Below are 18,880 nucleotides of genomic sequence, written 5' to 3'. Positions count from 1 at the left end.
TTCCTGAGGTCGAGCCTGCACCTTTGACCCAATCCTATTGAGCATATGCGAGGAAGAACACCGCTCTAGCGGAGATGTGCACCTCTGTGCTCAGCAGGATGCGCATGTATGCTGAACCTTTCATCAGTGTCCCAGGCAGCAGCCCTTAGAATCCCTCTGCAAGTTCTCAGGTCATCGTAACCTCAAATGCTGAAGACCATAGGGCGCCACGCTGGTCATCCTCGGGGAAAGGTTTGACGTGATGGGCGCTCCGAGGATTCTGACAACACAGAAGTGAACAATATGAGTGGTTAACCTCATTACTCTTGGTTCTGCTCTTGCTCATCACAGTCCTTGCAATGAAGAACCAATATCAGAGGTGGCGATGCATCCACCTGGGCACCCAGCAGCAGAGGAGCACTAGAGCATCTCCCCACCAGCATCAGCATTCAAGGAGAGAAGCAGTCCTACTCAGCTTCAAGCAGCAGAAATTAAAACAAACCATCCTGATTGTAGTCCGTTTTTTTCCTTTTCTTGGCGTCTGCACTTACACCAGAAAGTGTGCATGTCAACAGTGCAGGGGAGGAATAACCAGGTGGGCATTTCTGTTTCAGTCCCCTCACGCATTCACCCTCCATAGTCGGCATACTTTTCATGACCAATGCAGCCCAGCATGTCGAGCTGAAGCCTGCCGGGCCACTGACAAGGCTTTCCAAATGTGTTCCTTCTTTATAAAAAGACAGAGTAAACTGGGGTCTGCAAGAGAAGGGCCAGCCCCAATCCTGACCTGGCATCTGATAGGACTGTCAGTAGGCCCCATAGCTGGAGCAGCACAAGCAGACGGAGCCTGTACATGGCAGAGAAATTGAGCCCCGGTGAAGAGAGTGGGGTGATGGTAGGTTTGCTTTGGTGGGATTAGGAGAAAGACAGGGAGAGATAGAGAAATAGACAGAGAGGGAGTGTGTGTGTGTGTCTCCCGAGATTTGTTTGAGGTGCCTGGGCATCTGGGTGTATTTGCCCTGGGGAAAAGGCCAAGATAACCTGGGCTGGGTGTGATATTGTTTCCTATTCCTTGCTTTATATAGGTAAATCCATGGCATGCTGCTGGCAGTCTCAGTGATATTTTGGCTATAATAGTAGGCCAGGTGTGCCATTTTGAGAGCTGTCTTGGTGATACGCTACCCCTGATATAACCGTGGCCCATTCGTGACCTACTTTGGGCCTACCGCCTATCCCTGCCAACATTGTGATCCATTCTTGACATATTGTGGGCATGCCTGGTGCCATTCTCGCTACCTCTGGCTTAACAAAGGCACTACCTTTGCATATTGGGACCATGTTTCTCAACGTTATTGCTTTCCCTAGTGTAATAGTGGCCTGCCCATGCTTGACACAGTTGTCGTTCTCAGCAACATTGTGGCTATCACTTGCCTAGCGGTATCTTCCTGTTTATATTGTGGGTGTTGATATAATTCTGCCCATGTATTGTACAGTGGAATAATGGAGTCTATCCTTGCTCATGGAGGCCATTCTTCACATCATACAGCCTATATCTGACTCATTGGTGGTGAAGATCCCTGCCACGTGATGCACATGTAGGTATGTAATGATGATGATAACTTACCTAAATGGCACAATCTGTAATATCTGAGAGTAGCAGATGTATAACTATTTCATAAGTTTGGCTGCGCACAAGCTATCAAAATTGTATTCTTCTGAATATTTGTTGTGTGCTTCCGAGGTATCACTCTCTAACTTCTGGAGTGTTAATAATTTGAACTGTTCAAACGACCTCTAATCATAGGGGTCGACCCTCTGGGCACAACGATGGGGATCGCTGCGAGCGATGTAATCAATCAATACATTGTATCCTCAATCATCCTCAATCATTGGACAATAAAGTTTTCATTAAAAATGATCCTTTATTTGATTCATAAATTCATTTGTTTTTGTTGTTTTTCATCCAACGTCGTTTTTTAAACATGTTTCAAACTGATTTGAAATGGCATTCCCAGTGCATTTCGTGCACTACTGTGCACTTCGTCAGGGGAAATCTAAATGAGACCAAAATGATTAACTAAATGAGGATCCACTCCTTGTGCATTCGTAAAGTTATTTACAAAATATCAAAAAATTTCAAAGTATCAAACATGTGATGTCTGTATTTAAACAGACTGTTAGCTATCCATTGGCATGCTTTTAAATAAATGACACGTGTTGCCATCAAGGTTCTATGAATGCCCGGTTACTCACCGGTAATATCCATTACTCCGAGTCCTGGTCTCCCCGTCCCATTCCTGATACGTGAGCAGCTAGTCTGCTCCACAGAAACCCCTACCCAGCTGCGCTGTTTGCACTTCCCCCTATGATGATGTCACCATCACGTGACTATATAGGGGGAAGTGCCACAAACAACATCCTGAAAATACCAAAGATACCCAGAACGAAAAACACAGACAATCACCCAAACAAAAAAACCCAAACCAGGGAGGGAGGGAAGGGCTCAGGAATGGGACGGGGAGACCAGGACTCGGAGTAATGGATATTACCGGTGAGTAACCGGGCATTACCTCCTCGTCCTGTCTCCCCGTCCCATTCCTGATACGTGAGCCCATACCCAAGCACACGGTGATTGCCAGAAAAAAACAGACCACACAGGTTTGAGAAAACAAACAGGTCCATTTAATCCATGGAAAACAGTACATTTCAAACATCATGCACCGCAGAAAGGACACTAGCCCCAAAAGCAGCAGAGGCCGCCATCCCCAACTGAAGCCGGTAATGGGAAACAAAAGTATGGGGAGAAGCCCACGTGGCAGCATTGCAAATGTCCCTCAAGGATGCCCCCTTGAACATGGCCCAGGAGGACGAAACGCTCCGGGTCGACCGACCCTGAACAGAGGAAGGCAGAGGACAGCTGGCAGAGTCGTAAGAGGAAACCACAGCACCCCGGACCCACCGAGACAAAGTGGACAAGGAAGGACGCAGCCCCAGCCCCGAGAGGCCATAGGTGACAAAGAGGGAATCAACCTTCCTGAAAGCAGCCGTACGCTCCAAGTAGATGCGGAGAGCCCGCAACACATCCAAAGAATGAAGGAGCACCTCCTCAGGAGAGGCAGGGGCCGGAAAAAACACAGGGAGAACAATATCCTCCTGACAGTGAAAGGAAGACACCACCTTAGGGAGAAAAAACTGACTCGGACGGAGAATCACCTTATCCTCGCAAAAACGCAAGAAAGGCGGGGAGGCCATCAGCGCCCCGATCTCACCAACCCGTCTGCCAGAAGTAATGGCCACCAGGAAAATAACCTTAGCAGAAAGGAACTTCAGGGCCACGGAGTCCAAAGGCTCGAAAGGAGGACCCGTCAAAGCCCGCAGAACCAGGGGAAGATCCCAAGGAGGCACAGGAGAACGGGAGACAGGACGCTGAAGCAAGAAACTCCGCAGAAGGCGAGCCACCAACGGGGAGACAGAGGCAACTGAAGAACCCCGAAAGGCAAGAACGGCAGCCCACTGAGCCCGCAGGGAAGAAACAGCAAGACCCAGGAGGAACCCATCCCGTAGGAAGTCCAAGACCCTCACAGCGTCACAGGAGGCAGAAGAGAGACCCTTCCCAAGGCACCAAGAAGAGAAATTCTTCCAGTGACGGGCATACGACTTCAAAGTGGAAGGACGCCGAGAAAGCTGAAGACAATGGGCAACCTCAACCGAGCACCCGAGATCCAGCAAACTCAACCTCTCAAGTGCCAAACCCCCAGCCGGAGGCGGCGCAGAGAGGCAAGGCTCAGAAGAGGAACCCTCAGAGGGGAGGGACACAGGGGAAACCGCCAATGAGGGCGAACAGAAAAGGTCAACAGAAGGGGGAACCAAGACCGCCGAGACCACTCTGGCACAACCAGGAGAACCTCCGCCCGATCCCAACGAATCTTCCGGAGGACCCTCGGAATTAAGGCAAACGGAGGGAAGGCAAACAGCAGACCCTCCGACCAAGGAATCGAGAAAGCATCGGTGGCCCACGCCATCGGAGAGGGAACGATGCTGCAAAACCGAGGAAGAAGGGCGGACTCCTCCGAGGCAAAAAGATCCAGCCAAGGAAGGCCGAACCTGAGGACAATCAGATCGAACAGGCCCGGAGACAGACAGAGGGACACTGAGGACGGGAACACCCGGCTCAACGAGTCCGCAGGCCCATTCTCCGTCCCCGGAAGATAGACCGCCGTCAGAGACAAGAGATTCGATTCGGCCCACAGGCCGATCTTCCGGGAAAGGAGAAACAGGGCACGACACATGCCTCCCTGGTGATTCACATAAGCACGAACCACCTGATTGTCGGTCTGCACAGAGACCGCCCGACCCCGGAGGAGAGGAGCGAACCAAAGAAGAGCCAACCAGACAGCCCGCAGCTCCTTCCAGTTCGACGACTGGAGAGACTCGAAGCCGGACCACCGACCCTGAGCCGAGGAGGCACCCAGAACGGCACCCCACCCCAGAGCACTGGCATCCGTGGACAAAACGACCACAGACAGGGGAGGAAGAAGATCGAACCCCCGGGACAGAGACAGAGGGGACAACCACCACTGGAGATCCGCCCGAATCCCCGGAGTGACAGGGATGAGAGTCTCGTAGTCCAAGGAGGCAGGATCCCAGTGAGACAGGACATGATGCAACAGGGGGTAGAGATGCAGCCTGGACCAAGGAAGGAGATGCAGAGTGGACGCCATCTCCCCCTGACTCCGCAACCAGAGACGGGCAGACACCCGGGACTGGGACAGAAGCCAGGAAAGGTGACGAAACAAAGTCAACTGGCGCTCCTGTGAGAGAAAAACCATGTCCATGTCCATACGGAAGAGAGCCCCCAGGAACCTCAGGGACTGGGAGGGCACCAGGGAGGACTTCCTGTGGTTGATAAGGAACCCAAAGGACCCCAGCAGAAAACACACCTGGTCCACATCCAACAGAGCCTGCGAAAAAGAAGGAGAGACAATCAGCCAGTCATCCAGGTAAGGAAAAACCACCAGTCCCATGGAATGTAGAATACCCACCAGAGGGGCCAACAGCTTGGTGAAAACCCTGGGTGCCGATGAAAGGCCGAAAGGGAGCACCCGGAACTGATAATGCCGGCTCCCCACAGCAAACCGGAGGAAACCCTGGTCGTCCGGATGGACGGGAACATGAAGATAGGCATCCATCAGGTCCAGCGACGCCAGGAAGCCACCCGGAAGGACCAGAGGCAGGATGGACTGGAGAGTAACCATCTTGAAAGGACGATGGATCACGAAGCGATTGACCCGCTTCAGATCCAAGACAGGTCGAAGATCCGAAGTGTCCTTCTTGGAAACCAGAAAGAGAATGGAGTAGCACCCCATGCCCCTCTCCAGCGGAGGCACCTCCACAATCGCCCGCTTCTCCAACAGGATCCGTACGCCGGCCAACAAAGCAGCTCTCCGCAGAGGAAGACTGGGCAGAGGGGTCCGAACAAAACCCGGAGGTGGAGGAGAGGAAAACTCGAGCCGGTAACCCTCTGAAACAGTCTGAACCGCCCAGGCATCCGGAACCGACAACCACTGGGCACGGAAGGACTGAAGGCGACCACCAACCGGCAAAGGCAGACAGTCATTGAGAAGAGGAGGAAGCGGCGGCGGCAACACCAGCAGCGGCCCGGGGCTTGGCACTTCCAGGGGCCCCCCGGCCACGACCCCTGCCACGAAAGGGCTGAGAAGCACCACGAGCAGGAGGCCCAAAGGCGCGACGGTAACCAAACCCACGACCCCGGGAAGGGGGGCGGACAGGAGCCACCAGCTTGCGATTCTCCGCAGATTGCTTGACTAAATCCTCCAACCGAGGACCGAAAACCTTGGAACCTTCAAAAGGCAACTTAAGGAGGACCGACTTCTGAGAAGAGTCCGCCTTCCAGGAACGCATCCAAATATGACGACGTGCAGCGATGGAAGCACCAGAAGCAGCCGCCGCCGCCCCCAAATTGTCAAAAGAAATATCCGACAGGTACCGAACCTGCTGTTCCATCAAAGACAAAAGAGGAGTGGCATCCTCACCGTCCTGCAGCAAAACCGACAGGGACTGGAAATCCTTAAGGAGCGACTGAACCATATAGTTAGAATAGGCAGTCGCACGGACGGAAAAATTTGAAGCAGCATAAGAACGCTTCACAGCACCCTCAATACGCTTATCCACAGCATCCGCCGGCAGGGCGTCCTCAGAAACGACCAAACCTTGAGAAGAGAGGCCAGCCATCAAATTATCCACCTTCACAGCCTGAGGAAACTCAGCAGAAAAACCCTCAAGAGGGTAACGCCGAGACAGGAAACGAGGAAAAGCAGACTTATCCACCTCCTGCCATTCGTGTGACAACACCTTGCGAATAGCACTGTGCAAAGGCAAAGAATCCGGAGCAGGCTGGACATATTGCGTGAAGAAGTCATCCTCCAAGACATCAGCGGCAGGAGGAGAGAACCCCAAGTTGGACCGAACATGTGCGAATAGGTCAGAGAGCTCAGCACCCTGAACAAAACGTCCACGCACACCCTCATCTCCCTCAGGACCCAAGTCATCTTCAGCTTCAGCCTGGGGATCCACAGAAACACGAGGTCTCTTGGGAGGAGGAGCAGCCGCATCCCTGGCCAGGAAAGCAGCAGCCACTGCCTCACCAACAAGGAGGCGCAGGGCATCCAGAGGGGACGCAGAAGAAGAAGCCGCAGCATCCATGAAAGCGCAAGTCCAAAAACCACACCAACAGGCAAAAACAAGGACAAAAAAACATCCAAGAAGGACCCCTTAAATACAGGACGAGGACCCGAACACCTGTGGCAGGTAATGCAATGGGCCGGCATAAAACAGCCCAATCAGCAGACCACACGCCCCCAAAGCACACAAAAAAAAAAATAGGAGCGCCACACCAGCAGCACCAGCAGAGCCCCAGCTCGCTAAAGCAGGGCGAAAAAGGACCGAAGAAAAACCGGGGACGGCCGCTGGAGCAGGCCAACCAGAGCCAGGTAAGGAAAAGCACAGAAAACGGCCGCTAACGCGAGCCGCGTAAACAAACAGTGCCCCCAGACCACAGACGGCCGCTAACGCGAGCCGCGTGGACAAATGAAGCCCCCAACACGGAGACGGCCGCTAACGCGAGCCGCGCAGAAATAAAACAGCCTGGGGGAAGCAAAAATGAAAAGGAAAAGACGGCCGCTAAAGCACGCCGCCGACCACACCAAAAACAGCAGGGAACTCACCTCGAGAGTAGACCCAACAGCACAGCCAGGAACGCGGTCCACGGGAACGCAGAAAAAAAAGAACAGGATGTTGTTTGTGGCACTTCCCCCTATATAGTCACGTGATGGTGACATCATCATAGGGGGAAGTGCAAACAGCGCAGCTGGGTAGGGGTTTCTGTGGAGCAGACTAGCTGCTCACGTATCAGGAATGGGACGGGGAGACAGGACGAGGAGGTAATGTGTGCCTTAATACTGTGCAAAAATGAAAATACATGCATTGTAAACCTCTTGTGATGGATAGTGTAGCTACCGAGTGCGAGAAGCTGGTTACGGTGATGATTATCTCAGTAGTTTGGTTAACGGTTGGAAATGTCCGTGTTGCGGGTGCGAGTCATAACTGAACCGTGCTGGTAAAACGTGCTTAACGAAGTGACACGGCATTGCCATTAGGCTGAAATGATGTAGTTACGAATTATTTAGACTCCATGAAACAGAGTCTTGATTAACGTGTAGTTAGTGACACTGTGCAGTTAAAAAGAAATGGTGCTCGGAGACTATTACTCGGTTGTAAAGAATCGAGCAGTACCAGAGATTTCAACGTGACGGTCTGAATACCCGGTGTGGGCTACCTCGCGTTCAGCTTGTCATGTTGCCAGCAGTGTTACATGAAGTTTCTCGCTTGCACAGTTCAAATTACAGACACGAGAGCTGATACGTTTGCATTCGCTGAAGACGACGTTTCAAAAAACTAGGAAATTAATCAGTGAGGAAACCACTCCCACCACCAACAAACGTAGTAAAGAAAACAATATTCGTCATCTACTATACCTCACCAAGAGAGAGATAAACCAACGGCTGCATGCCAGCACTCTGATAAAATATCACCGGGCACAGCAGTAAGACAGGCAGTATTGAAATGTTTCATTCAAAACTTCTGGATTTTTAGACAATTCTTGTAAAATTCTGCTTTGAAATGCAAAGGGTGGGCAGGTCCATCTCAAGATTTAACAGCAATAGCAACCACAGCAGCAAGGTTTCCTGCTTTGGTGGCAGGAGTCATCTCACCAGCAAACACTGTGATAAGATAGAGCCCTACAATGAGAAATGTGAATTACTGGATTGAAATCTAGACAACTCTCTGCATGCAGGTCACTGATCTACATAAAGCTTCTATTTTCCTTTGTGGCCAAAAGGAAAACGGAGTATCCACTGACTGATATGCTGAAATATGTCTTATTGTTTGTATTTCAATCGATTGTGTTTTATATCTCCAGTGTGCTGTGCAACCAAACATTTCTAAAACACCCACCTTAGGCATGTCTAAAACATTCTGAGTGTTCATAGGAATACATTTTATGCAATGTATTAAAGGAGACACACATAGAAATAATGTAAGAAACACATAACATTATTACTGTCATAAATGATATGACTGTCATGGATATGATCCTTGTTAAATGGCATCCAACAACGTAATTTACTGTTAAATAACCCTCTGCATCTTAAATTCAAACATATAAAGCGAAGATTCAAACAATCTGTGAAGCATAACCATGAGCACTGGCTCTGCGATATTGAATGAATATAATTGTTGAAATATATTAGTTTAATTTGGTCAAATTCTAGAGGGTTTGTGAGCTTTAATCTACCGTGGTGTTAATCTAGCACCTGCGAAAGTCACTACTGTCATCCACTGAGAAAGCAGAAGTGCATGTCCTCTCCTTTACTGGTGCCCTATGCACACGGCACTGATTCACACACCCAGTAACATATATTTTCTTTGTTTCTCCCAGGCCTCAGACTCTGTTCCCAGTGCTGGACCAATCACACATACTTTTCCCGGAATTAAGGTAATGTGTCTTCAGAAGCTATGTGTCTACCTCTATTTACTTGTTTGTTTGTTTACCCCTGTTTTAAATTTCATCCTAGCCAGAACCAACCGTCTCAATGGGCAATCCTTAGCAAACATAGTAAACATATGTGAAAGTGTGATGCCCCATAAAGCACCTGCCATGCAAGCCCACGTTGAGATTACTGTTTACAATGTTTAGGCCAGTGAGATGAGGCTAGTGGCAGCTGTTTCCGCCATCTTGAAATCTAAACTGCACAGCATCCTCTTCAGTGATATCTCATACAATGCTCCCGTACCTTCCCGAGGCTCTCATTGGCGAGAACATGCGCACTCCTGCACTGGTGGCCTGGGACAACTGCCACTGCATCTGAGGAGCCCCAATGAGAAGAAGGTGTTAAGCAGCAATTATTCAACCCAATCTTTAAAATCTACTACCTAGAACTTTAATAAAACTGGAGGAAAATGGCCTCGATGAGGAAGTGGTAGTTCCTCTTTAACATACAAGCAAATGCACAGTGCACATAGGAGTTACTTGTCTTACAATGCATGCTCGGTGTTGTAGGAAAGAACGAATTGTAGGAAAGAATCAGCCAACACCAGTGGCAGTGTTTTAGGATTATGGATGAAAACAATGTGAGTAGACTCATTTCATAAAAGTCACTTGCATGAAAAGGGGTGGATGTTTCCCAATAAAGGGCCATATCCAAATATACATTAAAGCCATCATTACTAGGGGCTCTTAATCCCGATGGTGGTGTTAAGAGTGGTTACCGGCCCCACTGTGATTACAAGTCCAGCAGAAACATCGCAAGTTGGGTGTATTCCCCCCACGCACGTCATCAGCCAAAAGCACCTCAGGATGACATACTGAGGGAGATGGGGAATTATTACAGGACAGTGGTGCAGGATTCCTGTTTCCCCCAGTTAATCTTCATTTCCCAAGAGATTCGTAATATTACAGTAGTCCCACTGTTTTGCTTGGTGAGTCAAGACTCACCCATCAGAGAACCCAACCCTACCCCCCAGAATAACTACTTGCCCCGTCCCATTATCTGTGCCTTCCAATACCACATATTTTTCAAAGTGACTAATTTTCAGCCATAGCATGCCCCACCTTTCAAGGCCAGAACATGCTGGAGCCGGAAAACCGTGCATTTGTGAGGGGGACTCAGGTGGGGAAACTTTGCATCTTCGCAATACTAACGCCAGAAAACTCTGTCTGGCTTCACCAATGTGCCTACCATTGGGGACGATTTGCCCAACTCTAATCTTATTGTAAAATAGTGCGCTTTCTACACCAATTGTGATAACTATAAATATTAAGATATTGTGCTGCCTTGAATTGCCCTTGCTTTAAACTTTCAATATTCTGTAGAAATTGTACTTTATATAAATATTAATTTCTTGTACTTCCCTTATTTGTTGTGGCTATAAACTTTCTATGTTCTATAGCTATTGTACTGTGCATAAATATTAGTACATTATACTTTTTATTACATACTGAACCTTTTTTTCTCTTTCTATTGATTGTACTGCATAAATATACACAGATGTAAATATATATATATATATGCATGCACGCCCCGAATATGGGGGTATTAATGCTGAACCCCCATAATTAGCAATACCTTGGGTTTAGTTGACACCACATAAACAGTGAACCTGAGTTAAAACCTTAGACTTCCCTTAGAAATTAGTACCTACTGAGGGAATCTTTAATTGTGTTTCCGACCCCCCCCCCCCCCCCCCATAATTCTTCATCTTGGCACAATATTTCACTCCGAGGTTTGGTGTGTTCCCCTAAACCTCACAATTCCATTGCGACTGGTAACTTCTGTTTATTTTATTTATTTATTTATTCAAAGTTTTATATAGCACGAACAGGATCCTTACAGATATCAGAGCGCTTGCCGGCGCCTTCATAGATACTTTACTGACTATAGAGAACGTATTTTGTTTATATATTACATAGTCATGTCTATCGATGTAGTATTGTCTATACTTATGGTACTGCACATAGGTATTAGGATACTGCACTGTCTCTAAATATTGCTTCATTCAAGGACACTATGATTTTGGGGGGGATAGATACAGTACTGTTTATTGACTTTAAGATATTGATTGTGCTGGCTACAGATATTGTGAATGTGCTGCCTTTAAGAAATAAGACAGGGCACTGCTTTTCTGCTTTCTTTCAACAAAGTAATACTTCCATGAATCTAATAAATTCCAAAGCCGGTCTGATTGTAAAAAGTAAGGGCGGCATCCGGTGTGCGCTACACAGAATTAATCTGAGAGTTGCCTCACCCCCGAAAGCCTGGCAGCAATGCAATACTATTTTTCATCTATTTTCTTTCCTTTTTTTCAGCTCACATGTTTCCACCAGGATGTCTTCAATAAGTCACTGATACTTGAGGCGAAGGAGCAGAAAACAATACTTTGTGTAAGTAGGAATTCAAAATTGATTGCGCTGTGAAGCTGCCGATGAAAGATTCGTGGTTGCAACCACTGGCCCTGGCCGTGGAAAATGTAGACTCCCCTTCCCACCCGCCCTGGGACATTCATGTAGCAGGACGTGGTGTATGGATTCTGTTGTAGGTAATGCATCCTCCACAGTGTTCTGAGTCCCTGCTGCCCAGCCTGTATGAACGTAGTGTGGTGGAATGCTGGAGGGCTTGGTGATGTAATGGAATGCTGGAGTGTCTACAACAGATTCCATCAGTCAAGAGAAAGAAGAAAGGTAAACCCAGACACAGGTGGAATGCAGTGGCAGTGGAGGGCTCCTAAGAAAATGTATGGGTGCCTGTGTTTGTTTTTCATACAAATTAGCCACTGTGAATATCCCTAAAAAACGTCAATTTATACTACTCTCTCACTGGCTGTTGTGGTTTTAGGTAGTTCGATCTACTTACATTTCCAGTGCTTGATTACGCTGTGCACAAATATATATCACGTTTCTTCAATAAGATTGATGTACCCTTGCAAAAGTCTTTGTGAATCTTCCCCAAAATTTTAACTCCCTTTTAGTAGAAGTGCAAAGATGTCACAGTCCTTTCTGTTTGTACTAATTGTAAATAAATAGTCCAATTCTAGATGTTTTGAGTCCAATTCACAAAGGCATGTAAAAGTACATATTGGATATTGCATAATCTAAAATACCATTGTGGGCAAGTCCGCGTGTAAGGCAGAAGATGCCTCTGAGTCTTTTTCCGCTAGATATAACTCCAAATAAATGTATAGATGGAGACAAAAAGGAAAAGTTGTTCCTCTGTGTAAGCTACTAATAATTATACAAAGTAGACGAAAATAAAAAACGGACTGGGGTTAAAGATGATCTCCCCAAGGACAAAAGTCTTACATTGATGCAACCTTTTCCTAAATCTACCATTTTCATGAAACTGAAAACCGATCCACTGCTGCCACCTGCTGTCAAACTTGTTTCAACTACGGCTAGTACTTTGGGGAAATTGTATCAATCTATATTTATCTAGTTTACAGCTAAACTACTGAAGTAAACCACGAACGATAAAGCACGTGGTTGAAAATATTCAGTACAAAATGAAAAAAATAACATGTTTTTAGTAAGGTTTTCAAGAATTAAGAGCATACCTAGGTATTTAGTGAGAACCTTGGGCTTATTTTCCTGTCTGTGGTTTACTTGCACAGTCAGCATAATGGGTGAGATTGTGTGTTTGTGAGTTATATTATGTCTGAGTTGTATGACTAGTAGATACAGTTTCCATCAATAGACTGAGAGAGAGAGAAAGAGAGCCGGTACGTTTGATGTATTTATTTTTCGTATTTTTGTTTTATAAAACACGGATTAGCCCCAAAGGGCAAGTGAGCACTGAACACTGCAATTTGTTTTGTGTGTAGATTCTTAAGAACTCTACAGTTATAAACGTTGGTGTCTGAATGTTGTATGGATATCAAGGCAGCTTTAAAGGCATGTGAGGTTAATTTTGTGTGTGTTACATACATGATGCTTGTTTAGGGTGACCAGAATTTTAAAGCAAAAAACCGGGACATTTCACAAAAATAGAAGAAGGACTATACTTTTACATCAAGGGAGCGCACAGAATGACAGCCTCCTCAGCAGAGAATTACAAAACAGGCAGTAAGAACATACATAAGATGCTATTTTTAAACCCAGTGGCTTGCCTGTGAATTAAATTGCCTTCTTGGAACAACTGCTAACTATCCCTGCTTTGTAAAACATAAAAAACACCTCCCCCCTTTTAGTCGACCCTCTCCAAAAACCGGGACATGAGCTAAATTTCTCAAAATCTGCCTGGACAGCAAATCCAGGACGCCTGGTCCTCCTAGGCTTGTTACTCGAGTGTTATGTGGATATTACTTGTTTTTTGTTTTGAAGCATATGGTTTGACTTATGAGTGCTTTGCATGTGCATATATGGATTGTATTCTGTGCCTGTGTGGTGTGCTCTAGGAAAGTGTTATTTCTATGCACACTGTATTAAATAGTATTACATGTAATATTACATGCATGAATGTTAGTGAAGAGGATGTGGTAACGGACAGAGCTGCTGACTTTGGAACTGGGCAACCAGGTTCGAGTCATGGTGTCAGCTCAACATCCTGTGAGTCTGGTCAAATCAATTAATCTCCTCCTGCCCCAAAAAAATGAATGTCTAATGCAACTGGTGCTCATGTAAAGTGCTTGAATACCTTCTGGTCGAGTTTGTTCTATATACAAATGCAAACATAGAAAAATATCTCTCAGTGTTACAGACGTAGAAGATTTGGCTGGTATGTAAAAGTGACTGTTAGGATTGGGTCTCTCTTTGTAAGAATGCCTTAATGTCATATGTATATGAGCAAGTTCCACCCCTTTCCTATTTTCTCCACCAGGCACAGTGCCCAGTTTCGCTTGCCATTTAAGCTATTCGAAATGGTCCAAGCACTGCAACTTCTTACAGTGTGCATCTTTTCTGTCTACTCGTAGTGGACCCACCTGTAATGTAGTTCCACCAGTAGCGATGAAAGTTGGTAGCATCAGAGAAATAGCGGCAGCATCCTGCCTAGGAAGATGTCTAGCATCACTAATCTGAATTATGTTTTTATGGCATACTTCAGAATTTCATATTATATGTAGCAAGAGTACAAGATAAAACCGTGAGAAGATGTACCTCAGATTATACTTTTGAAGCAACTAAAATACATTTGGCTTAGGCAAGACAAATTAAGCTACAAGTTTATGCTTCAAATTTACTAATGTAATAATTTTGGTTCTATGATGGATCAACCTAGGGAAATACTCTGCATGCCTTCACCACACATTATTTACCCTGCATTGTTTTAGATTGCATATGCTTTTACAACGTATGCCTTTACCACGCTTTGGTAAACAATGTATTTGTGGGGGGAGACCCCCCACACCCCTGAACTTACCTTAAATTCGTGCTAAAGGCATACATTGTAAAAGCATATGAATTCTAAAAATATGCATGGTAAAAAATGCATGGTAAAGGTACAAACGTGGTAAAAAAAACTTGTTGTAAAGGTTGTTTCCCATAATTTTAGATCAACATTGATTTGGCAAGGGGCAGTATACTTTTACAAAACCTAAAATAGGTCACCAATAAACATGTTACTGCTCAAATTATATAATTCAGTGAGATCCTTAAAGCTTAAAGACTTTAAAAAAGATTTAGCCTTCTACTTGACCCTCTTTGAAACATGCAATAAAATGTCAGCCAAAGGCCCCCATCAACTCAGAGTACCTTTAGATCAGGATTCTCCAAAGAGTAGCTCATGAACTACTGGCAACGCTCCAGCTACCTGTAAATAGCTCCACTGTGTGCATCCCAGCCTGCTAAATTAGAAGCTTTAATATCCAAGTCTTAAGTTTATGGGAATCTTCCACTTCATGGATGGCACAATTTTCAGTAGCACTGCTGGATCAGTAAGGCACATTGTCTTGACCTTTTTGGGTGTCTTTACGGTCTATAGTACTGTAGACCATCAGCTATTATAATAAATGCAATAAGACATAAACATCAAGCGGCACAACCTTGGATGGTTTAAAACTTCCCTTACAGATAGCCATTAGGCAGTCTCCGTTCTCCCCTCAGGCGAGTCTTCTCCACTCTCATGTCGGCTATCACAAGTTTTCTCACTGATCCCCACTTAATTGCATATTTACCTGTCCCCTTTTGCAGCTCTGATCAGATCTTTTAGACTCTTGTTGTATCTACACAGACAAGACAAAACGTCTGATTAGATTTAATGTCAATGCTCTTCATCCAATCTATATTTTTCATTCTTTCATGACACGTCTCAGGTGAAAACGAATTGATATTAAATCCTGATAATAAAAAGGATTTTTTGTTGGCAGGCAGCCTCCTGTTTGGTCCGTCGTATCATTGCTGTCCACCTTGTGCCCTATTCCGACACTTGTGGCCAAGCTTAGGACTTTAAGGGCATGGATTAGACTAAGGAATGTGAGCATTGTATGGGCAAGGATAGACATAAATATAAATCATATACCTAATATACTTCATAAAAACAAAAGAAGTCAGATTAATGAGGGAAGAAAAATGCCTACAAATCACACACCTACTCTAATTACAACCAACCAAGTCAATTCCCCACGACAGTGAATATAGGCTCAGGGGAAAGATACATTTCCAAAGGGAAAATAACCACTCAGCACAAAAGGCAACCAAACGAATATACTGTAGGTGGGGAGATTTAGGGGTTAACATGTAAATAATTGTGACTGTTCTGATATAACATGGTTTGAAGTTCCACAAGAAAGAGGCTACACCAGTCAATGACTTGTACTAAGTTTGCTGTTTTGGGGGATTTCCTAATCAATAGCCTCTAAATGACCCCTCTAGAAATCTTCAATTTAGAACCTAAATAGGCCTCATGGATGTCCAGGACACAAAATTTTTTAAAGAATGGGTGACAGTTCAAGGGACGCCAATAAAGAGAACATTAACTCTGACTTTTCCAATTAAAACTTTGTGTAGCAGCCACCAGACAGACAGCAGCAGCAAACGCCACATCCACTGGAGGGGTTGCAAGAGAGGGGTCATAGTTTAAACCTTCCATAACCCAAGTCAGAGATAATCCAGGTTTCTGCTCCTGAGTAAAAGGCCAGTCTTTTACATGCCAAAGGGACCCCTGTTGTATAGATAAAATAATTGGTGTGTGTTAGAAGGTGGTTCTGACACTAGGTCCGCCCGGATTTCTCGCTTTTTGAGCACCTAATTATGGAGCTTTTACTGTGGGGGAGCCTCATAATCGGGGACTCATCCACAGTGAACTCATAATGAAGGAGACTGCACGGAGATTTTACTGGTGTCCGCCTGGCTTGACAAGGCCGCTGCCCAGCAGCTGGAGTATGGGACACCGTGCTTGTTACATGCAGACACGGGTGTACATGCGTGTGCACAAGTGTAGGAGATGCGCAGGGGAGATTCCTAGCGTGCGCAGTCCAGGAGCAGCTACAGAGTGAATGGTGTGGCAGGACTTATGCAGAATTGGGTGGTGACATGGAATAGGCTTTATACCCTGGGAAGGAACATGCCAGGGAAAGTCAGTGCGTTTTACTGTGTTTTCACTTCATTATTCCTCTATGGGAATGTGGGGCCCATGGCTAAAATGACTTCCACAAAGCCTACAGATTCCAGACACGCACTAAAGTCCATTGTAGAGTAGGTGAAAATAAGTATTCTGCAGAGTCCAAAGTCATATTTGTACTGCTTTTGGGTCATACAGAACTGTCATATTTCTCTGAGCCAGCCATGACCAGACCCAGGCTGTGGGTTGACCTCAGCTGGATGGATTGATAACCTTCCTTCCACAAGCTAGGGCCTCCTCTCCACAAAGAAGAAGATGGGTGGGGCTACAGGCTCATCCATTAGCAGCTGTCACTGGGTGCCAGGCACCAGGCTGCACCAAGAAGGAAAGAGTTGGATTTCAGAGGCCATGTGGCCAGAGACACTGGACGACTCCATTTTTAGGGCTCGGGCCTACGCCACCACGATTTGGGGGGCGGAGCTTCCGAGCTCTTATGTGTTCGAAAAAAAAAAGAATTCTGAAAGGGGTCCTGCTGGCACATTCTTTAGTGCGCGCCGCGTTTTTTCTGGCATCTGCCTAGTGATTCGTCTTCGCTGTGCTGTCTATTTAGTAGCCTTGACGTGATAGGCTATATTTACTTTTCGGCCGTCATTTATTTCAGTTTCATGGCATAAAGTGTGCGGTTACGTGCCCGGCAGACTTATTAATCTTAATTAGGAGCTGTCAGAGTGCCCGTGTAATGCAATGCAGATGGTGGGAGCGCGTCAACCATTGCAGGAGCTGTCAGAGTGCCGCGTTCACAGCGGAGTTAATTGAAAGAAGTTTCCTGTAGCTTCAAGGGCAGTCACAGTACTTTTTAAGAAACACGCACAGAAGAATACATAAATCCTCAATTACCAGCTGTCCGAGGTGCCGGTAATTGAAGGCAGATGGAAATGAGATTTTAACCTTAGATTTTAGTTCAGTTCTAGTCTGGCTGTCTTCTGTTTCGAATTGCAGCTTCTTCTACAGATGTTTTGACTTTGTGTTATTTTGCAGCAACAGTGTCGTGTTTTCGTGTTGTTGGGTTAAATATTCGTATCATTAGCGTTTTTCGTCAACTACATTTTATGTTAGTATTATTGTTTTTTGCGTTGTATGCATTAGCAGAAGCTTTTTTTTACCTCTGGTCATTGGTTGTATACATTATGAGGGCAAGTCACACACAAATAAAATATCTGTACATGTTAAAGTACTGAGAATGGGTGCAGATGACTACTTTTTGGAATTTCAAACTTCTATTATATTATATTATAATTTCTATTATGTTTAAAATCTACTCCTTGTGCAGTATTGCAGGAATAATAACTGGGAATGCCAGGCCACATATCACCCCAGCTCCCATTTCTCCAATACATAATTCTACCTCAAGGTCAGCAGCTAGCTATGTGCTGGAAGGCACGCCTGTGCCCCTCCCCCCTCCATCCCAAAATGGTTGCAAGACTTGCACAGAGCCCTCATGGCCGAATAGGGCTTTTTTGGGGAGGGGGGACCAGCGGGAGGCTTGCCGTCTCGACTGGGCCCCACGAAGGCAGGACTGAGTAGCTCTTCCTATAAGACCGTCACGATTAGAAACTAAACATTTCCCCACGCAATGTACCCAACCCTCGTGATACCCGAATTTACTAAGGATACCTCTGGTGCAATTAAGGTAACCACACTGTGATTGTGACCCCATGTCATTCTGAAGTCCCCTGCAACGGGCTGAGTGAATGGGGCGTGCAGTGACAGGGGTGGAACGAGAGTTATAATAAGGTAGAGATTTTGCTCATATCGCTCTTCCCCCGATTTTTACTTTTATTAATATGCTGAATATTGTTTCTGATGTTATAACAGATATATCAAGTAATATTGTAAAACGTGCGCAACCATCGCTGTAAGTTGTGATCACTGATGCACATATGACCGAGAAATTGCATACCGCATGACTCCGGTACTGTAACTAAACTTTTACATTGTTATACATTTGTAATGACAAGCGGAGACACTGTGCTATGTTGTTATGTCTCATGTAATTGTATTTGTGGCGGATGCATACATTAGAAAAACTAATAAAGACAGCCCCCAAAAAGTACACTTCAGCACTGGGGAAATGATGCCCAAAGTGCAAAGGTAAATATTTTACTTTCCTGTTTTTTAAATGGAAATCCCTCCTCTCTGCATCGCCTCCAAGGTTGACCCATTCCCTCCCCATTTTCGGAAGGGAGTTACTCCAGCCCGCTACTCCGACCGTT

General features: G+C 45.9%; 1 protein-coding gene across 1 annotated transcript in view; it reads left to right on the top strand.

Moving 5' to 3' along the window:
• The window catches only part of PODXL (podocalyxin like), a 269,097-nt gene that overhangs the window by 132,725 nt on the left and 117,492 nt on the right, over positions 1-18,880 (top strand). The window contains exons 4-5 of the mRNA XM_078677422.1: positions 8,999-9,055; positions 11,426-11,500. Of these exons, the coding sequence (XP_078533548.1) occupies positions 8,999-9,055; positions 11,426-11,500 (132 nt within the window). The remainder of the gene's footprint in view (positions 1-8,998; positions 9,056-11,425; positions 11,501-18,880) is intronic.

Source organism: Lissotriton helveticus, chromosome 1_1 (genome assembly GCF_964261635.1).
Source record: "Lissotriton helveticus chromosome 1_1, aLisHel1.1, whole genome shotgun sequence".
Lineage (NCBI taxonomy): Eukaryota > Metazoa > Chordata > Amphibia > Caudata > Salamandridae > Lissotriton > Lissotriton helveticus.
This window is presented reverse-complemented; position numbering and strand designations above follow the sequence as displayed.